The 23161-nt window shown below is 48.4% G+C and overlaps 1 protein-coding gene across 3 annotated transcripts in view; it reads left to right on the forward strand.

Moving 5' to 3' along the window:
* Positions 1-3909: 3909 nt before the first annotated feature.
* Positions 3910-23161, forward strand: part of ncam2 (neural cell adhesion molecule 2) — a 161071-nt gene continuing 141819 nt past the window's right edge. For all 3 annotated transcript variants that reach the window (XM_062533931.1, XM_062533932.1, XM_062533933.1), the window contains exon 1: positions 3910-4181. In XM_062533931.1, the coding sequence (XP_062389915.1) occupies positions 4130-4181 (52 nt within the window). In that variant the 5' untranslated portion in view covers positions 3910-4129. The remainder of the gene's footprint in view (positions 4182-23161) is intronic.

Genomic DNA, 23161 nt, shown 5'->3' on the forward strand with positions numbered 1-23161 from the left:
TGCCCCTCCAGCTCCAAACACTCTGGATCTGATCTGAGGCTGAGGAAGCCAACCGCCAGGCTGGGAGGGCTGAAAACATGTATAATCACAGCCCTACACATCTCTGTATGCACCATTAGTCTGTTTGCTGTGTCACTTTCTCTCTCTCTCTCTCTCTCGCTCTCTCTCTCTCTCACACGCACACACACACACACACACACATGCACTATTGAATGAGTATGTGGTTCATATTTTAAGCTTCTTTTCATGTGTTTGCCGTGCCCTTTTGCTTATCTCTGACATGGAATTCATTAGATGTATTATCACTGGTGATGGTATCAGGAGAGTCACAAAGTGTTGCGGCTGTCAGGAGCGCGGGGCTTTTATGTCCTCCATTCTGGGCTCTGGCTAATAGGCATCACTTAATTCAACAATTACTGACAGGATATTGTATTTCACTTCAGGGCTCTCTCTCTGGTGACCTTCCACCGAACACCGCTTCCCACTCACTCCCAGTTCCTGGCCCCTGGAGGAGAGCAGAGGAGAGGAGAGGAAGAGGAGGAGGAGAGGAGTGGAGGGAAGGAGGAGAGTAAAGGAGGTGACGAGGACTGGAGACTGTTCAGTCTTTGGCTGTTTTATGTGTCCCTATTAACCCAAAAGGTCTGCATGATGGCACAAGCCATTAAAGATAAGGTCACATAGTGTGACAAACAATTTCTAATGGAAGGTAAACATTGAAGCCTTCAGGCAAGAAGCAATGAAATGGAGCAATACTGAAGAGTCAGGGGGAGCATGTTTATTAAATCAGACGCACGTGCACAGAAAATGTGAGGCGCATAATGGAGGGGTGTACAACACAACGTGGGTTAATCCTGCATGCCACATCTCCCAGAGACAGAACAAGTCATTGCCATCTATGGAGTGCATGTGATTGGGCAAATGCGATAAGTGTTGGAGCAGGTATCAAATGCTCAATGTGTATTTCTGTTATGCAGAGTCACTTACAGGTAATCTCAAACAGATGGCTTTGGCAGCTTTGAGTACTTTTCTGGTCTTGCTCGCTATTTTTGCTTTCCTCGCCTCACCTACTGTTCAGACACACACACTCACACGGCATTTTCTTTCTGCAGGATGGTACCAAGGTGAAGGCATCTCTTAGAGGGTGTGGAATGACCTTGAGAAAAGTAGAGAGCCGATCACATCTGATTCTATCTGTAAAGAGTAAACAGCATCTGCAATTCAGTCAATCAACAGCAGCAGCAGAATGAGAAATAGTACATCAGACAGTGCCATCTTTTCATGTTTCCTCTTTGGGAATGTTTTTAAATCGGCAGATCTGTCATAAATTGGCCCCTATTTACTTCTGTATGTTCAGCAGTTAAGCTGTTTTTTTTCTCTGTTCAGGCAGTACCTTCAAGCATGAGAAAAATAACTTAAAACAGATGGGACAATTTGCTTGAGAAAACAAAACAGAAAATAAATAAGCCAGCTATATGCAGACATTACACACACTATTAGAATGAAGCTATGGTTATGTTTATTCATAAGAAGAACAGGAGACTTGAGCGCTGCACCACCAAACCCAGAACTCTGAAAAAGAAAGACTTGTAGGCACCTTGTTTGCATTAGAGGTACCAGCCATAACATCCTAAGCGTACTGTAAGTAGACCTCAAGCCAACATGAAAGAGAGGGGCAGATAGAGAAAGGGAGACAGATGGATGCCCGCTGTCTTAACATGCCCTCTGTGTGTGCCCTCAGCGCTTCGGCATGCGACATACGTGAGGTCGTTCAGGAGAGGTCTCGCACAGCGGCGGACCCGGCAAGGCCGTGTGAAGGGTGACGTGGAGCGGGCACAGCCACAGCGGCGCACGATTCCTCACTGGTCTCCACCGAGTGTTACCAAGGAGACCAACATTTTCCAGTGAGTGTTTTAAGTGCAGAATCTGTTCTGTTCAGGGATGGTGTTATCCGACATCGGTTTTCATATTCTTGTTGTGTGCGGATCCCAGCGCTGCTGCGGAAAGGGGGGAATGGTTTATGGGAGAGTTCTGTGATGCACATCACTTCCTTGGGCCGGGTTTCTGCCTCGGCTCCGAGAGCCAGGGCTTTTAACTCACAGTGTTTGTCAGCTGAGAAAACAGTACAGGAATCCATCTCCGTGATTGCCCGATGTGTCTGTGTAAAACCAATTAAACTGAAGTCAGCAATGTCAATACGGCGCATGATGATGGACCCTTCTCAACTATTTACTTGGCTGGGTATACTCTAGCCCTCTGACAAGACCCTCTGGAATGTATGACACCTGCCACACTGGGCACCACGCACTGGCGGCCAGTGACAGGATGGAGTGGCCATCACCTCTGCGAGAGCCGATCGTGCCGTGGCGAGTTGACCCAGCCTCTTTTGCTCGACCGCCCGCCGACTCCGGTGCTCAGCGGCCAGTGCCGCCCCTGATGCTTCCCCTCGAGTCAACAAACAGCGCAAATCTCTCCATAAACCTTAAGTCAATAGCACAGCACCTCACAAATGCCTTGGCTAAATATGGCGGTGCTTGGGGGGGTCAAGGTTTTTGCTTCCCTTTCCCTTAGCGTGTGTGTTTGTAGAGTGCATTACTTTTTTGGAGGTCTCTGTTAAAGCTCTGCAAGGTTCAAAAGCTGCCAACGAGGCTGAGTGCATTGAGGTTCACAACTGGCATCGTTTCGGGGAAGTGGACAACATTTCTGGTACCCAAAGATAGATATAAAGCCATGGTACAAACATAATGCTTTACCAGAAACGTTAACAAATGGTATTAGTCATGTATGAATTCAAAAATACTGCAAATGGTAAAGCTTATTTTGTGATAATGCACAATAACAACAAGTTTACAAAGGATATTCATGATGTTTTAAAGAGTGCACTGACTCATGGGAAAATGTTTTAGAGGCGCAGACATTTTTAAATCTCACCGCATGTCTGGACATTTCATTATGCATTGTTGAGAGGCGAATTCAATAGCCACACTATCAGAAACATAATTTGAATGGTGATGAAGGTGATGCGATGTTATTTACTAATTAACATCTATTGTCTTTTGGGATTCTTCATAACAGTACTAGTAATACAACATTACAGATAACATAAAATGTGTGAGCCTCCACTTATATTGATATACTTGCCACATTCATTATGCAGAACCCCTACATTTCAGCCATCAGCAAGCTGCAGTTTATGCCTCAGCTGTTTGCATTGTTTTCATTGCGCAGGCTGGACATGCTTGATTATTCAGTAATTAGTATGAGTTTGAAGTTCACCTGTCCTTCTGTTGTTGCTCTCCGCTGCTGTTGGATGTGGTTCAGGGAAGGTTCATGTGGGCTCTGGAGTCAACATGTCTGCTTATTATGGCACACATGCATGTCTGATGAACCACAGACTGTAGCCATGCTACACTCTGGAGCACTTGAGGAGCGAAGCCTGAGCACAACTACTGTACCTAAAGGTCCCTTGTATACTGTAGCTGCAGTAGGAGATATCTGTGTCATATAGTTGCCACTGTGGTAAACACTGCAGCTTTGTGGTGACGTAAGATTTCGTTCTTTGATTGAATGAAAAGTGGGTGCTAATTCTGAGTTTTTGTAACTGTGTGAAGGTACAGTAGTAGGGTGTGTGTGTGTGTGTGTTTTGTGTTTGTGTAGGGGCGTGCACGAGTATTAGGAAGAGCCAGTGTGAACTTCTATCTTCAAGGGTTTCCCACTTGCATTAATAATAAAAAAGGCTACAAAGATCTGTATTTGTGCGACAGACTTTAAACATCTTGGAGAAACAACTTGGGATTTGCACTTCCAGCAGAGGGCTATTGGTTTATAACGGGCTTGTTGCTGCGCCCGGAGAGTTGTCAGGCTCAGCGCGTTTGGAAGATTGCTGCATTGAGGGAGCCGAACGCGCTCCTAGCCACAGTCTGTCCGTAGTGGACAGTGAGCGAGTGAGCTGTGAGCGAGCGGGTGCGCGCCACAAACGGACACGAAAAGCGAGCGAAAGAGAAAAAAACGAGGGAGAGGGAGCGAAGGAACGAGAGCGGAACGACTTCTGCTGTTGCCTTTTCGTACATTCACAGTGAATTCAACTCGCTCTCAACATTGTGAGCTGTCCGTCAGCACGACCTGCTGCAAAATGATCGGAAAACTCATCTTTCTCATCGGATTGCTTATCCGCAGTACTGAAGGTAGGATGGCACAATAACGGTGTGTGATGGTGTGAGCAAACTTGCATGAGAACATCCTATAGTTGTTCATGTCGCCACAACGACCCGGTGTGCAGGTTGTTCGGGGAATCTATGGATAAAAAACGGCAGAGTAGGGGCGGATTTGTTTTGCAGTGTTTTGTAGTTTAGGCACGTCCTTTTGAGAGGTTGAGCACTTCTTTTTAAAAGATGGTTCTTGATAATTACTTGTCGCTTTTGATATTTTTCCACATTTGTTCACGAAGTTTTACAGACAAAACTCCTGGTTTCATATTGGTTGGTTATTTTCTTGTAGAAGGCTTTACTGCTGTGTATCTCTAAATTGATGTTTTGAACATGACACAACAAGCACTGTCCATTCAGTGCGTTTTGGCAGGGAAACAAACGGGCTCTTGGCGCTTGGACTATTTGGCCTAAAATATGCGTTTGGAATTGGTAAATAACGAATTTGCTTATCTGAATATGAATAATTGCTTTGCTCTACACCCAATTATTACTAATTGGTTAAGAGGACTGTAAAAGCTCCACATTTGAATATGATCAGTGGGAAATAATACAAAGTTTTAATTACATTTTTTAAAAAGAAAAAAACATAAATAAATCAATAAATACGAAATATGGGGTGACAAAGTTAAGTTGTCTTGATATGAATTTTATTGCGTAATGTTCTATGTCGAAAGGATGCTGTATTGGAGGTTCATGTTTGCTCTTCAGTGGATGTACAATCCACATTGAAGAGGTTACTCGCCGTTGTGCAGTTGAGTGCCATGAGACGTATCGGGCGAGTCTGAAGTTGGTACCGCTGCACAGACTCGCAAGCTGAAAGACAGACCGCTTCCGAGGGGACGACGGCGATCAATATTGAATGCTCGGACAGAGCAGGTTCTTTAGGCGGAACGGCAGGTGGGGGTAGAGTGCTATATACTGACCCGCCCAGGTGTGTGTTTGTGTGCGTGCGTGCGTGCGTGTGTGTGTGCGCGCGCTTCTCTCTCTCTCTCTCTCTCTCTCTCTCTCTCTCTCTCTCTCTCTCTCTGTGTCTGTCTGTCTGTCGATTTCTTTCTATGTGTATGTTTATCTCTCTCCTCTCTCTCCCTCTCTGTGGGTGTGTGAGGTGGTGGGGGTGGTGAATCAGAGCGAGCATGTACCTGCGTTTATGTTGGGGCACGCAGGATAGCGAAATGAAAATCAGTAGCACGGTACTGCATGAGTGATTTCAGTGGCTCTTTGCATTAGTTTTTTGCTTTTCAAATGATATTACTGCCATTGTAAAATAGGTTGCTGATGGTGTTCCCGATATTATCTCCACCAGCACCAACAAGTGCACCTTTTGAACACTGTCAGCCATTTCAGAAAGCCTCATTTCGTCTGACATTACCATTATGCATGGTTCATCATGACAGTATACTGTATCACCTGATGAATAACTTTAATGCGTTAAAATACTGTATACTGTGCACGTATTTGCTCTCTGAAGAGATCAGTCCAGTTGTTCAGTACTGATGAATCTTGCTTCACAACGTTGGCTGGCTGGCAATATGCAATTCATTTAACCAGCCGTGTGCCATATCATATTGAAGTTGCACTGCAGCTCAGTGATTGGAATCAGACGAGGGGAATAAGCGTATAAGTAGTGAAACATTAACTTCATTGCCCTTAACTACCATTTAAATATATCATAGAAATCATTGTTACAGACTCTGCGCAATGACTAGGCCTATCCACATTGGGAAAGGTTCCTCACGTCCAGTTCTGGATACATGGGCTGGGAGTTGTTTTGATTCTTGTGTACCCTTTATTCACGGAGAGACGGGCCAGTGTGCATGAGAGATGAGACACTGCAGGTTAGCGCGAGGTCATTGAGAGGAGCACGATTGTTCATGTGTCTCAGTGTGTCGTAGTTCATGTGTCATGTGTAATCATGCTGTTATTCCTCGTGTAGCGTGCAGACGTGAGCGAGTGTTTTAACAGTTGGCGCTTTCAAAATGTAAAGCCTGAGAAAGTTACAGTGGAGGATGTTTCTGCACATATGCTCACTCACGCATACACACACACACACACACACACAAATGCACACACACACACACACACAGAGCCGCTCGAGAGACATACTGTATGCACCACGCCCACACAGTGTTCACTCTCACCTCTCTGTAAGTCTTGCCTCAGTCCACCAAAGGACATTATCATCAGAGGAGTCCAGCGAGCTCCCTGTGCGGCCCCAGTCCATGTTAGTGAGGGGGAGTGTGTAATTATGCCTGAGCTTAGTGTGATGAGCTATGCGCTGTGCGGGTCTCTAAGGAGATGTGTTAACCCTCAGAGATGCCCACAGGAGCTGAGAAAGGGGGAACGGGAAATATAAATATCAGCAGAGGAGTAGCCCTTAGTAGTTTACCATAACCCTTGTGCAGGCACCCTCTAGAGGTAGTGTGTGTAGGTGTGTGAGGGAGAGAGGGTGTGTGTGTGAGAGAGAGAGAGAGAGAGAGAGAGAGAGAGAGAGAGTCTTTATCTCCTTAGTGCATTTCCCTAAGATATTCTACTACTTTCAGAATTAACTCTATCACACATTTGTACGCACACGCACACACACACACACACACACACACTCACACACACGCACACACACACAGAGAGAGAGAGATTAACAAGATGCACACACATATGCTCAGTGCATAGCTCAGCCTAGTGTAGCGATAATGAGATTGTTGTTGGTGGGGTCTCCTCATATCCCTGCCATCTCAACCATAACAGCTTTGCCCAGATGACAGTGCATGTGTTAGCTCCCCTCCGTATAGGCACCGCACTCCCCCGCACCCGCGCCCATGCCAAGGCCATGAGAGGCACAGCTCTTCAATAGGCGCTCAGCGCATTCAGCCAGCATCTGTCACCCCCAACCATCTCCGCTCCGCCCATGCAGGGGCGCTCTCCTTTGCCCACCCCCTCCCTCCATCCATGCCCCCCCTCTGCTCCCGCATCCCGTGGTTCCATCCCTGGCCTCATATCGTTTTTATTTGCCTCGTGCGCTCAAAGACAATGGCTCTGCGAGAGGCGTGCGCGCGGCGTTCAAGCGGCGCTCGAGGCGATGCGATGCAATTTCCAGTACGCATCGGGCCTCCTGGTGGCACATATGGCGCGCGCCGGAGACAGCCTGTCATTCTCCTGCCCAACAGATATACACACAGGCACTTCTCTTTTAATAGGTTATGTAATAGAACTCCCAACGCCCCATAAAAGACATGCTAAGTTGTTCATACGGGGAAATTGCTTGTGCATGTCTTTTTTTCTCCTCTCTCTCTCTCTCGCTCACCATTCCTCTCTCTCCCTCTCTCTCGTTCTCTTCCTCTCTCTCCCTCTCTTTTCTAATGGAGGAATTGATCGTATCGTGTGATTAATTGAGTGAATGGTGTGCGCTATGCAAGGCTCCTATGAAAATGGAATAGCCCCCCCAAGGGAGCCTCTATATGAAAATCAATTTAAAGAACGCCAGGAGTCAGCGGGGCCCTCCATTGTGGGGAGGGCAATTTCAGTGTTAGACAGATATGCGGCTCATTTTAATGAGACTTCTCCTTTCTCCGCTTCCGCCGCTCTTTATGAATGCCCACCAGCAGCAGCTGGGATTGGGGATGTTCTACGCGGTGGGAACTTTACACCCATACCACACACACACACACACATACACACACACACACACACACACACACACACTCCCCGCATGGGAGGGCCCTGGGGGCATGGTGCTAACACACACCAGCGACCGCACTCACCACCGCACACACACACCGCACACACACACCAGCGGGTAAAAGTCATGAAATCTGCGCTGTGTCTATATTGCATTTTTTCCCCTTCCCACAGTTAAATGCTTTGATATTGCATTTCATTTTCTTTATATAGCCATGCTTTGGCAATTTCACAGCAAGTTAATATATGTGGTGTGATATCATTGCTGTCATGCTATGGTGCTGGAGACATGCTGTTTCTTCCATTTTAACTCCCCTTCCACCTTTTTTAACACACCCACACAGTTACAGTGTGTGACTTTTCACACACACGCACACACATGCACACACTCTATACTTTTAAGTCGCCACCCTACTGCCAGAGACAAAAACAAAACATTAAAGTATGTGTTTTGTATGTGTGTGTGTGGGGGGTGTGTGGATGCACTCGACGCGGTGATGGGAAGGAGCAGAGTGGCGTCTGCCTGCGCAGAGAGAGAGAGAGAGAGAGAGAGAGAAAGTGAGAGAGAGAGAAAGAGAGAGAGAGGGAGGGAGAGAGAGAGAGAGGAGCTGACAGAAGAGCCGGGCTATCGATCGCTTTCTCTCGCAGCGTCGTGCCAGCCTCACCACCCACCGTCTCTCACTGCACAGCCCCTCCACAGCGCTCGCCCCGCCACACACACACACACACACACACACACACACACACACACACACACACACACACCGCAGAGAGAGCAGCCACGCAGCCAGGGAGAGACAGAGCAGACAGATGAAAAACAGAATGAAGACTGAAGAAGATTAGGAGGGAAGAGAGGACCACAGAAATTGAGGGAAAGAGTGCGAGAGAGAGAGAGAGAGTTTAGTGAAGACCAAAGGAAGCTCTAGCTTCTTACTACTGTGTGATGGCACTCTTCACTTACTGCTCTGAGGTTCGGTAATGGCTGTTTTTAACTTGCATATTTCTCTCCTCCCCGCAGTGGCGGGCCAGAGCTCTTTCTTTCTCTCTCTTTCTCTTTCTCTCTTTCTCCCTCTTTCTCTTTCTCTTTCACGCTCTCTCGTTCTCTCTTGTAACAGTGGTTTAATGGGTACTGCAGGGACACCCCCCCCCCCCCCAGCCTCCCCACATGAGAGGAGCTCACAGTGGAGAAAATGACACGCCTCAAGGCCTCACATCCTCATGACGGATGTCTCTCTGCAAATATGGTCAAAACCAGTTCGGAGTAGGATGACCCTTACAAGTGGCAAACATGCTCACACACACACACACACACACAGAATTTCATGTGGAAATTTCAACTCACACTAGCGTTATCCCAAGGTAACCCCCCCCCCCCCATCTCACTCACTACACCCATGAGTACAGGCTGCATGCTGAGGTTCTCTTCCTGCCCGTTCCAGCCAGCACAGGCTGAGGTTGCGGTTCTGTTTGGCCTTTGAGGAAGTAGACTGGCCATGAGTAAATTATGCACTTAGGGAGGGAGGACACACACACACACACACACACACACTCACACACACACACACTCCTCGGTAGCCCGCCTACAGGGCCCAGTGGACTGATATGCATTTTTGATCAGTGGGTTGATGTGGGGGAAGGAGGCAGGCAGCGTAGAGTTTGGTCTGCGCCAGGTTTCTTGTGTCGAGATATTAATGATCTGCCACTGGGCTTGGGGGCCCCGTGAGCATCAGGAAGCAGCCTGTAATGGAGCCGGGAAAGGAAAGTTGGGGGACCTCAGACGTAAAGGGATATGGGAATAGAGAGGGCACTCAGGGGTCAGCTGAATTCTTGCGGAGTTGGGCTAACTGTGGAGAGACGCTCTGAGAATGCATTTGCGTCAAACCCCCCTCGTTTTTGGCCTAAGTGGAGTTGAAATGCTTACTGATACAGTTTGGCCCATGTTCTCAGGCGGAGGTGTAGCATTACGGTTAACCTTCCGTAATACAACTCCTTCGTTGAGTTACGTTTCTTCTTCTTTTGTTGTTTTTGATTGTGATGATATTTCCTCTCTGCTCAGAAATATTCTCGAGTGACCTTTTTAAGCGGCGACAATAGATGTTCACTCATTGTCTTTCATGGGAGGGAGACAGAGAGTCTGAGAGCACAAGATAGAGACAGAAAGAAAGAGTCTGACAGAAGAAGAGAGAGATGGAAGGAGGGAGAGAGAAAGAGGGAGGGAGGGAGAGAGAAAGAGGGAGTTAGAGGTGATGGATAGGATGTTAAAAACATCTAGATTTATGAGGTTTGGAGGTGACTCACGCGGGAGACACTGCTGTTGTTTTTCTCCTCCATCTGCAGCTTCGGCCCGCACACTTCCAGACTGTGCCATAATGAAGGCTTCTGGGAGCCTTTTTAACTGGTCCCAAATCAGTGGCAACCCACAACAACCCTGGCAAGATGTTAAGCAAACAAAAAAACACCCCCGCCCACAACCACAACATTCCTGCAGCAGGAGGGGCCTGAGCGTGTCCTCTCTCAGGGTCAGCAGCCCTCTGAGGACGTGTTGACCGATGAAGCTCATCTCAGGGTGTTGGGGTCGCAGCTTGCAAGTGCAAATAGGCTTCCCGCGAAAAGCACTCCTATCTGTCTTTCTTTCTCACTTTGAAACAGTTCAGTCTTTTTTTTTTGCTGGCCATGTGTACCGTTAGCACAGTGTACCGTGTACCGTTAACACCCCACTGCGGTTAACCCCCCCCCCACCACCACCCAACATCCCCCCCTCAGCCTCAAAGACTAAACAACATGGAGCTGGGGCTGGTGGCGGTTGACGTCAGCTGCTTGTCATCCGTCAGTGGCAGGCAGTGCGGTTTGCCTTTGGGGAAGTGACCCCTGTATCCTTCGCCCGGGTCTGCAGTGGCTAACTGCTGCGGATGACATCCGAGAAAAACATCAATTGTGCCTTAATGGACTGAATGTGATATGTATGAGTGAATGGAGAGGGGTAAATGAATGAGAGATAAGGTCGGTTTGCCAGAGAGGTGGTGAAACAGACAGATAGAGAGAGAGAGAGAGAGAGAGAGAGAGAGAGAGAAGAGAGATCTCTTCATCATGGTGATGGTGAAAGCTATAATGGTCACCCGTTTCTTGTTTGTGCACTAGCATGAAAGCTAAGCATCTCGGTGCGGACCACCATTAGTCACTGCCCAGATAAGAGATATCATGTGACGTGGCTTGTGTTCATGATTGCGTGTTAATGTGCACATTCGATATTTTGGCAAGCATAGAACAAAACAAAAAAAAAGCCCATCTGAATAATTCATCTGCTGATGATGGAAAGCGTAATACGTATATATATATACAGTATATATCACCTCCGGGCTGCTTGATGGATGTGACCATACCTAGAGGGGCCCATTATCATCACTTATGAACAAAAACAAATAAAAATGAAAAATGCATACATTTAAAAAGGACTGTCCATACGTATAGTGTATCACCCTCATGACTTTCCCAGCTGGGCCTGTATGTCCATATGCATCATGCATGACCTGGATGTGGCTTTTGAAACCACAGGAATGTTCCCAGAATTTGGGTAATTGTGTGAGATTGGAGAGGGAGAGAGAGAGAATGTCTGATTGTGTGTGTGTGTGTGTGTGTGTGTGTGTGATGTTGACTTGTGTTCTTTTTATGCATAATCCTTTTGTCAGCAGAGCAGCTATCCTGGCACTCTGTCTCTCTCTCTTTTCTCTTCCTCTCTCCCTCTTTCCCCCTCTCCCTTTCTCTCTTCTACAATTTTAATTTGCAACCTGAAGCAACGTGAAGTCTCTCCATCCAAATATTGTCTTGCTCCTCTTCCTCTAGTACCCATGGCAGGTCTTTGCAGTTTGATATGGAGGTATCAACAGGTGGCAAATAAGCTTACGGATGTGTGTGCTAGCTTTGTGTGGTCTGTACCTGTTATCAGTCCATGTATTCATGGGTTTCAACCGGTCCCTTTCCACAGGTGTATTAATCAAGTACCATGCATGTCTGCATTGATAATCAAGGTTCTTGATTTTATTCACCTGTGGAAAGGGACCTGACGAAATCCATGAAAATATAAAAATGACTTTATAAGAAGCACTGTCCAAACTACTGTACAGTGTTGATATATGTGTATATATTGGTCAGAAGCACATGCAAAAGGTTGAATATACATATATATATATATATATTGTGTGTGTGTATGTGTGTGTGTGTGTGTGTGCATCCATGTGTGTGTGTGTGTGTGTGTGTGTGTAAGAGAGAGAGCGGGAGATGAGAGAGGTAGAGACAGAGGCCTGGTCATCTCTCTGATGGCCATTCATATTAGGGCAGTAGCCCTCCGCCTGTCCGGTGTCTATATTTAGGTGGCCCATGTGGTGTGGCCGGTGTGTTTGAGGAGTGCGCCTGCTGCTCTCCCCGGCGCTGGCCTGGTGCTAATGATGTTGATTTGGGGGGTTAATGGACGTGGCCCGGGGGTTCCCCACGTCTGGGTCACGTGCGGCCGAGAGGAGAGGAGAGGACGGGGCCACACAGCTCATTACGGAGAGATGAACAGAGCCAGAGAGACAAAGAGAAAGAGGGAGAGAAGAGGGAAAGAGGACAGGAGAGATGGAGAGAATAATCAAAATGGGGTTCCTTTCATTAACCTTGACCCTAGACAGACGTAGGTGCAAATGGCAGGTCTCTCTCTGTGTGTGTGTGTATGTGTGTGTATGTGTGTGTGTGTGTGTATGTGTGTGTGTGCGTGCATGTGTTTGTGTGCGTGCGCGTGTCCGTTTGTGTGTGTGTGTGTGTACGAAAGAGAGAAAGAGAGAAAAAAAGAGAGGAAGAGAGAAAATAATCATAATCTGTCGGTGAAAGGCACCGTAGGTGTTCTATTCCGCCAGTATGGTGATTAGCCCACACAGGGCTTGGAGGACCTCCAGACTGCGCTAGCCTACACGCTGTTGCAGTACCGCTCTCCTCAAATGGGCCACTCCATCACAATACAAGTAATAGACCTGTTGACCAGTGAAAGGCTATACGTCAGTCCCTCTATGCACATATGTGCTGTATATCTCTTTACGCGCGCGCGCGCGTGTGTGTGTGTGTGTGTGTGTGTGTGTGTGTGTGTGTGTGTGTGTGTGTGTGTGTGTGTGTGTACGTGCGGGTAATGGTGCGCATGTGCACAGGTGTGTGTGTGATGGCTCTATCGAGGGTGTGTGTGTGTGTGAGCGGTGTGCGCGGAGTGATTTATGGCACTCTTTTAATCAGTGCGCTGAAAACGCAATTAGACGGTGCTCCCGCCGCGCGCAAATGAGACGGCCCAAAGGCACTCTGGGACACGCGGTGTTAATTAGGCAGGTAGGACACCTGTTACTGAGCCTCGCCAGCCCTCTCTCCACACACACACACACACACACACACAGAAGGTAAGAGAGAGAGAGAGAGCGATTGGGAGGATATGAAGAGAGGTGTCTGGGGACAGAGGGGAGAGAGGAGAGAGGAGGTCAGAGGGTGGCTGTGGGCTCATCGGGAAACGTTTGATACCAATTCAGAGGTGGACGAGGGGAGAGATAAGACTGAAAATGTGCTGTGATGCTCACAAGGCTGGTGTGTGTGTGTGTGTGTGTGTGTTTGTGCGTGTGCGTGTGTTTGTGTCCACGCAGATTCATACATGGACACACACACACACACACACACACACACACATATAAATATCTGAGACAGGAGTGTGTACATTTATGATAGCCTGCCTGACTTACTGGGTACTCTGTAGTGATGGCACACTTATCATGCAGCACTCTCTCTCTCTCTCTCTCTCTCTCTCTCTCTCTCTCTCTCTCTCTCTCTCTCTCCCTCCCTCTCTCCCCAACCCTCACTCTCCCTCTCCACCCTCCCTCTTTCCCCAACCCTCTCTCTCTCCCTCTGAGGGGCTGCACAGGTGAGTACACTTCTCTAATTGAAGCAACGAGAGAGAGATCTCATTTAGAGAACAAATTGTTTCTCTCTTTAGGCGCGCTGCTCTCCTCTCCTCTCGTCTCCTGGCACTGCCGGGCTGGCCCTGAATTTGAAAAGAGCACACACTTTTCCTCTCTCCCTCTTCCTCTCTCTGCCTTTCTCTCCCTCTCTCCCTCTTTCTCTCTCCCCTCATCCCTCATGCTCTCTCTCCTCCCCGTCCCCCTCCCTTCTCACCACTCTCACAATTCATCTCTTCCTGTCTCTCTATATCTATGTCTTTCTTCCTCTCCTCTGTCTTTCTTCCTCTCTCGATCCCTCCCTCTATCCCTCTCTCTTTATCCCCTTCTCTCTCTCTGATTCCCTGTGATTATGCATCACTAGATGAATGCGAGAAGTGTAATGAGTTGGCTCTGGCACACACACACACACACACACACACACACACACAGAGAGAGAGCCCTCCGCCCAGTGGCCTGCTGTAGCTGGGCCTCCCAGGCCTGGTCCTCCTGGGCTCTCTCCCCTCAGCAGCTCCCCTCGGCTGGATGAGGATGATTACGACCCCGCCGCTGAGGCGCTGATGAAGATACAGATCATTATGACAGCAGAATTATGACACAGTGACGACGGCTTGGGTAATAGCGGTGGATTGATGAGGAGGAGGATGTGGTGGCGGAAGCCAACGACAGGGGATTGTGATCAGCCCGGTTTATTATGATGATGTTTTTCTCCCGGCGATGATGATTGACAGCCACTAGTAGGAAATTGTTTTGGTCCTTTGGTGGGTGACTGACATGAGGAACCCAAACAATGTGGGAAGGAAGGCGGGGGTGTTGACAGCCGAGGTTTGGTTTCACCTTGGAGGCTGTCTGTCGATAAAGTGAACGTATCCCATAATCACAGCCTCAGCTGTTTGCTCTTCTGTTGCCATGGAGCCTGATTTCATATCAGACGGGAGTGAAAGACTCCTCAGCTTCTCGACTGACCGTCCAGGAGAAACACTATTAAATATTTACAGCTCTGTCTGAAGGCACTGAGGGTGTGAGAGCGTGTGTGTGTGTGTGTGTGTGTGTGAGTGTGTGTGTGTGTGGGCGGGCAGGCGCAAGTGTGTGTGTCAGTCTGTCTTTCTTCACACTTCACTTGCCCAAGTCCTGTTCTAACTTTTACAGACGGATTAAGATGTCATGCATGACGCAATAGCAGTTAAAAGTGCACTGCACTCTCTTCAGTCTGGCCGCTACATTTACTGGAAGCCCAAATGAATTTTTGCAAATGCATGTCCACCAATATCTCTGGTAGTCTCAGTCTGTGCTGTAGAGATTGCATGGCTGAGTGTTGTGTTAGTACGTGCTGTATGTGTGTGTGCTGCAGAATGGGTCTGTGAAAGCACTCCGTCTCCATCTGTTTTGGGCCTATATGAGGACATCTCTTGAGCTTACGTAGACACACACTGCCTCTGTCACTCACAGGCGTCTCCAGACTGCAGAAATGAAAGCGTTGACTCAGCAGCTGTCTGTGCAGTGTGTGGGAGTTGCTCCATATGCCTTCATGTGTTTGGCCTTGTGTGGTAACTCATGTAGATGCATAATCCAAAACACATGAATGAATTTGTTGGTTGGAATGGGAGGAGCAGACTTTACAATGTTTGTTTGTATGTGTGTGTGTGTGTGTCTTTCTCTGTGTGTGTGTGTGTGTGTGTGTGTGTGTGTGTGTGCGCGCGGCCCCCTACAGTATGTCCTGGTGTTCTATTTTGGATCTTGTCCCACTAAGTAATCATGTAATCAAGTTAGCCCTGAGTAAATAAACAACATAAAGCCAACAGAATAAACACACATGCGTGTGAGCTAGGATTCCTACTTTTCTTTTCTAGCAACCTTGATACCCACATTCACTACCCATTAGTGTACCCTAACCTGCGCTTCTGAGCTTACCAAACCGCACCACCATGTAAGGACCCTGAGGACTTTCAGCACGGCTCTTGGATGCCATTTCAAAACTGTTTTGGCTCGCCTCGAGGCAAAGCCATTTCCTAATGAAGCCTCCTCTCGAAAGGCACTTTTTGATAAAATCACAATTCTTATCAAAGCATAAGTGTCTCAAACTGTTCTGAGATCCATGTACTTCAGCTGGTTGGCTTTTCAAGGGCTTTTTCTCATGTATTAGCATGTGTGGCACTGACTTTAACATCACTTAACTTTCTTTCCATACTTTTTCTTCCGTGCATTTCTACAGCACTTGATTTTGAAGTTCAGGGACAAAGCTTTAGACACTATGGCTCCAAATTAGCCTTCAGTTCTTTAAAGAAAATGCGGTGTTGGTTATGTCATCTGTGTATGAATTCATATCGGAGCTGGTGAGGATCATTTGTATAAATAGACACAAATGAAAGGGACATGACACAGCCTTCAGGCGCACTGTTGTTCAAAACAAAGCAATTTGACAGCTCGACTGATGCCGGTCCTTTGAGGGTTGTTTGAAAGAGACTCTCTAGTCAAAAGTGTGGCACTGACCCGAGATCTAGGAGACACTGCCGCAGAATATGAGCCTTCTGTGGATAAAACACTAAATAATGAACATTAAAAATCCCAGGCGTTTCTGCCTTCGAATGCCTAAGGCTTTTTGAGCCGCTTTGGAGGATGTCGGGGAGGCAGAGGCAGTAATTCATAGAAGATTTAAAATGCTTGTTTCATGTTGTCCTTAGTCTTTCACAACATGGATGTTGGAAACCCATCAGCTTGTCATTGAAAGACCGTAAGAGTTGCTACTTCAGCCCTAGGCACCACAAAAGAAACAATCGATATGCCACAACACAACTTCTCCGACTCAGCAACAAAAACTTGCCCATCAGCTCATCAGAAACTTTGTTCATTCTTGTTCTCTTTATTGTATCTTCTACCGTTTTTGCAGTGGCCATTTTGTGGTTCCCCATATTGGATGTATTACTGAAAGTGGATGTGGACTGGATGTGAACTGAATAGTGAACGGCCTACGGTCATCACATAGCCTAACAAAGAATTGACTTAAAACAAAATATCACTTTTGCTCTGAAGTTTGTTTTTATAAAGAATCAATACGTGTGTAGATTCATAATTTAAAACTCCCTGTTGAGAAAGAAAGTTTCAATGCCAGTTTCGTCTCATAATATCAATTTATGTATGCTAACTTATCTTTCTTCTTTGTTTTTTCTTGTTCTCTTTATTGTGTCCTCTACCGTTTTTTGTAGTGGCCATTTTGTGGTTCTAAATATCGGATGTGTTATGTTAGTGTCTGTCTAACTGTGGTGTATAAGTGCACATGCTTTTTGGGTATCAGATTCCCTGTGATGGTGGACCCCCCACTTAACTTTACTGCAGCGCTATGTTCAAGAAAGACGCCTCATTTAGCACAAAACAGTGATTAGCACTTCCACAGCTGCAAGACTACACTCTTTAAACATTGCCGCGGGCTGTGAAAGCAACTGTTTAAAAAAAAAAAAAAAAAAAAAAAAGATCTTTGTTGAGTTCCTTCCTAAGAGCGAAAGCTTTTCGCAAAAATTCCACTTTTTTTCCTATCAAGAGCTCACGACTGCAAATGGCTGTGAAGCTAATCATCAAGGGAGCCCACACTACACCAGAGAGTTGTAAGAGGAGCCTGTAAAGTACGGCTGATTGGGACACCCTCCCACAGCTCCCATGATGCCGCAGCGGGCTCCCCAGTGCCCCTTCGCCATATGCAACCGCACAGACGTCTGAGTCACAGTGCGTTGATATGCAACAGTCCACACACACACACTCAAACACCCACACACACACACCAAAGCCTTGGGGAAGGGGACTGCAGGTTGTCGGATATAACTACCTGCTTTTAAGGGCCATCCTGCTAAAATGATGTCTAAGCTGATTCATTTTTGGACAGCTGCCTGACCAGAACTTTCCCTTCATCAGGCCTCTCTCGTCGACGAGACCTTGTTTTCTCTCATCCTGTGTGTTCCACCACTTCACAGTGTCGCCTGGCTCTGTGTCCTTTTTTGGGCGTGTGTAGAAGCAGCTGTGCGGCTCCTCTTCAGGACTCTGTGGGGGTGCGATATCGAACGAGCAGGCGTCGGTATCACTCTCTCACCTCCACCGTTGTGACGTCGGACCTGAGTGGCGTTCGCCACCTGAGAGTAACGGCTGGAGGGCTGTCATGCAAAGCGATTTCTCTTTTCCCCCTCCATCTCTCTCTCTCTCCCTCCCTCCTTTATCTCTCTCTATCCCTCTCTCTGGCGCCTGCTGATTTAATTTTGCCCTGTTTGTCGCAGCTCTCTCTGTTCCCTTATTAAATGTGATAAGACTGTAATGGCATCAGTACCCTCCGCTCACTCGCTGCTGCCAAGGGATAGGACCCGCTCCAAAAAACACTCTGCCACTTTCACAATGTGTTTTGGTGTGTGTGTGGGTGTGTGTGTGTGTGTGTGTGTTTTGGTGTGTTTGTGTGTGTGTTGAATGCATTAAGCGGGGATATCGTTGGTTTCTCACTGAAATATGCATTTCTGCCGGCTGGCTCAGCTCTAATGAGTATATTGTACGAGGCACACTCGTGGTTTGTTGGCACAGTAGGGGCCAGCGCGTCTAATTGTTCCAGGAGCGCTGATGTGCGTGGCATTGTTCTGGGTGCGTGAGGGTGGTGAATACGGCGGCGCGGGCGCGGGTGCGGGTGCGGGCGCGGGTGCGGGCGCCAGTGTGTCTAATTGTTAAGGAAGCTAATGAGCTCTTTGTGCTGTTGTTTGCGGCGGCTGGCCGTGTTGAGGATGCGGGGAGGGGGGGATTAGCTGTGATGCTAGGAAGACGCGGGGCCGCGGGTTTGTGTCTGTATTAGGTAACAAGACCTCCGCCCACACACAAGTAGGCTAGATTAAGCTGCTGAGCTGCCTAAGAAACGCATACACACAAACACACAAACACACATGCACACACACACTCAAACACACACACACACACACACACACACACTCACTCACACACATTCCCCATTGGTAAACACGTCTCACACCCACCATGAACCATTTTCTCCTTGATTAAAGCACTTGCTCAAATCTCAGGGCCCGGCCCTCCAACTGAGATTTCTGTTCATTAATTAAACCCCTTAATGCAGTTAATTTCCATCTAAATGGGAATGCATGAGTTGTTTGGGTAAAACCAGGCAAACTGAAAGTCTTTGCTACAATAGTTTATTATAGAGGCTCTTCAATGGAAGAGTAAGCATTGAGGCAAACACACAGATTCCTTTGGCTCTATAGACCTTTCCTGTCTGAATGAATACATGAAAGATTATAACAAGCAAACACTTGAAAGCCTCGCGAAAAAGCCTTGATAAATGCAATTGATAATAAGTCCCCTCTATCCAATACGGATGTCTTAAAGGAATGTGTCCAGAAAAGTGACCTTTTGTTCGGAAACAAGCTGTTAGCTCCCTGCTGCAAATATTTACGGTTTAAATTGACTGGTAGTGCCTGCCAAGGCGAGGAGTGCCCTGTCTGTTGAGGGTTAAGTCTCTGACGAGGACCGTTTGGGAGACCCAAAGGGAAAAAGAGACAGAGTAGATTTGTTTTGTTACCGCCGACCGGGAAACGAGCGGCAGTGCCAACGCGGCCTCATTAGGAGCGCTCCGTTGCGGCCGTGCCAACGCGTCCGGCGGGCTGCCACTCCGGCTCAGCGGGTAGTGCCCGCGGCATGGGCGGTGACTGGGGGGGGCGACAGCGCTGCGGGCGGCGCTGTCCGTCTGAATGGGATTAGGCGGGCGCGGAGACAGGTGCGATCGCATCCTAACAGCGCCAGATTACAGCCATCAATAAGGCAGCCGACGGGAGAGCCGCGGTGGTGCTGGTGCTGGTGGTGGTGGGGGTGGCAGGCAGCGCATCAATACTCGCCCGGCTGCTGCTGCGCTTACACCTGTAGGCCTGGGGTGCAGCATGCACAACGCACACACACACACACACACACACACACACACACACAACCACAACCACACTCCATGCACAGGTAGCACACTCTCATGAAAGCACACACCAAACACACACACATGCACACATGAACTGCGTGTGCAAACACGCAACATACCTCACACCACACGCACGTGCACACACACACACACACACACACACACATACACATACTGTATGTGTTCATTTCCATTCACACAAACATCCTCCCTGATGCCTCCACTCTTTATCAGCACCCTGGCTGTGCATGAAAAGTGTGCATCCAAGCGGCCATGCGAGCAGGATCAGTCAGGAGTGGGCTGCCACACTCCGTCTGCCTCCGCTAAAGCCACTAAGACCTGTCAATCACTCCTCTACCGCTATGATCGCGCCGATATCAGCAAGCTGCTCCCCAGGGCGTGTGTGTGTGTGTGTGTGTGTGTGTGTGTGTGTGTGTGTGTGTGTGTGTGTGTGTGTGTGTGTGTGTGTGTGTGTGTGTGTGTGTGTGTGTGTGTGTGTGTGTGTGTGTGTGTGTGTGTGTGTGTGTGTGTGTGTGTGTGTGTGTGACCAAAGATCTTTCCAATCTCAATGTGCTGCTCCCATGGGCGTGTTATGCTCCCCTGAGCGTGGATATTTGTTTATATGTGTGTGTGGGTGTATAAAGATCTTTCCAATATCAACGTGCTGCTACCCTGGGTGTGCCTACGTGCTCCCTCCACATTGTGCTGTCACAGTATCCCCCCCACCGTCATATATTGGCACTTAGCACCCTGAACCTCCGTCAAAGCCAATGTGTCAAAGTCAAATGCACACCACCCCACTCACCACCACTACCACCACCACCATCACCACCACCAACACCACCACCATCTCCACCACCACCAACACCACCACCAACACCACCACCACTGAAGGCGGTGATCCGGCCGCGCTGGTCCCATCGGTGCCGTAGCGGAGAGGTGAGAGCGAGGTACCGTAGCCTGCCAGCCAGCACCGGTAAACAAGCGCTTCCACGAGCCTCTCAGAGGATCAGCAAACAAGCGGAGGCGTGGGCCTAATGCGCCCCCCTGGCGGGGCCAAGATGCCCCCTCTCTCTCTCTCTCTCTCTCTCTCTCTCTCTCTCTCTCTCTCTCTCTCTCTCTCTCTCTCTCTCTCTCTCTCTCCTCGCGCTCGTCTGTGGTCCGCTCCGCTCTGATCAGGGGGCCGCTGTGTACATTGCGTGCTGATAGCACTGGAGGCCTGTGCTGCGCTGCATTTGTATGCGTGTCAGTGGAGCAGAGATGTCGGCTGCCTACCAAGTGTGGAGCGAGAGAGAGAGGGAGAGGGAGATGGTCTCAGATTGATGCTGGTGACCTGGTCAGTTGTAGCCTGTTATTATATTAAACAAATAGTTGAATTAAATGTTGCTTTTATATTTATTTATACAGCAGATGATGCGTGTAAACTAAGGCACTTGCCATGACATGGCTGTTCTGGTGGTGAAAATTCGTTTTCTCTTCATTTCTTCCGTCTTTTTTGTGCTTTGCTAGACATCCTTTAAAATTTGATATCATTGTGCTCTGTGTTGACAGAAACCTGGCAAAAGATGACAGCATGTCAAGCAAATATCAATAAACAAAACCCACACTCAGTCTGAATATTGCAAGAAAACCTTGCAATAGAGAACAGTTCTTCTGTTTAGATGGCCCACCATAGACAGCCAAGCACCCTTCAGCTAACATAAATGTCAGAATGTCAAATTTGCTGACACCAAGGAATATGAATGGGCATTAATCTTGGTCTAGGGTCAGGACCAGGCTATCACACAGCTTCCCCTAAGTGTCCTCTGTTCCCTTACATGGAATATTGTACATGAAGATATGTACATTTACTGTATATTCTTACATGCACATACACATTTCCATACACGTATCTCCATTTGCACCCAGAGCAGCTATTTCTAGCGTGCATTAGGTCTCTGTGCACCTCTTGGTCTCGGGGACCTCTGTCGTGTTCGCTGTGCCAGTGGGCCCTGGCTGCCATCTGCCATCTGACCCCTGCTGGCCTCCCGTGGCGTCTCCCCTCCTCGCTCGGCCCCTCGGGTGTCTGATGGCACACCTGCCCTCACCTGTCCTCCGCAGCCCAACTCGCCTCATCTGCACACCCCCCCCCCCCCCCTTAACCGGCCGCCTTTCAGCCAGAGACTACTTACAGTACGTTGGAGTAGTCTGTGGCAAAGGTGGTTACATTATGCATACTTCACTGTGTGTATGATCTATGATTGTATTAGTGTGTGTGTGTGTGTGATGGTGTGTGTGTGTGTGTCCTCCGCTGTGTGTGTGACGGTGTGTGTGCGTGTGTGTGTGTGTGTGTGTGTGCACACATGCACTCATGTAATGAATATGAATGACTTAATCACGGCGGTGCCTAATGAATGATTGAGTCTCAGCAGGGGTTCCTCTCAGTGAGACCTGAGCCGTATCTGCGTGTGTGATCTCCGTAGCGGGGGTCTGTTTGGACGCGGCTGGACGGTGATTGACTGGGCGCCCGCCACACGGATGAGTCATCCGTTCCCCCCGCTCCTCTGACGCCGCCGTGTTATGAAAACCATTTCCTGCGTCTCCGCCGCTGGCTCGCACCGCAACCTACCAATCAGCTCTCGGGCTCTGAGCCCGCCAGGGCACACTATAAACAGTTCCCGGTGAATTGTCTCTCTCTCTCTCTCGCTCTCTCTCTCTCTCTCTCTCTCTCTCTCTCTCTCTCTCTCTCTCTCTCTCTCTCTTGCTCTCTGTGTGTGTGTCTGTTGAAGACTGTGTTTTGTGCCCCTGTATGGTGCATGCCTAGACAGGTCATTTCATGTGAGCAGGAGTGTGGAGGTTGACTGTGTGGTGCCGGGGCGTGTGTGTATGCTAGTGTGATGTGGTGCCGGAGGCCTGTCTGAGCCGCGGTGACAGTCGAAGCATCCCAGTCTGCTCCTCTGGCCCTCCACCGCCTAATGATCAGCCAAGCCTGGCAGGCCACCAGAGGTGCAACACACCAACGCTATGTGTGTGTGTGTGAGAGAGAGAGAGAGAGAGAGAGAGGGAGAGAGGGAGGGAGAGAGAGAGGGAGGGAGGGAGAGAGGGAGAGAGTGAGCTTGAGTGAATGGAATGAGGGCATATGAGTGTGTGTTAAGTATACGTGTGTGTGCAGTCAGTGTGAGAGTGTGTGTATGTGAGGGAATAGTTAAAATAAAAAAAAAAGCTGCTTCATTAAGGCTTGCTTCTAGTGTGTGCGATTCCCAGCCCAGAGTCCTGGCAGCCCCGCGCTGGCCGATGTCCCAAGTGTATGTATTAATGCTAACGGCCTACAAATGAGAGTGCACTCGGAGATGGAGCTTTTCTCGACCGCCGCACTCTTTCACAGCAGATCGCTCGCTACAGGGGTT

Source organism: Sardina pilchardus, chromosome 4 (assembly GCF_963854185.1).
Source record: "Sardina pilchardus chromosome 4, fSarPil1.1, whole genome shotgun sequence".
NCBI classification, from domain to species: Eukaryota; Metazoa; Chordata; class Actinopteri; order Clupeiformes; family Clupeidae; genus Sardina; species Sardina pilchardus.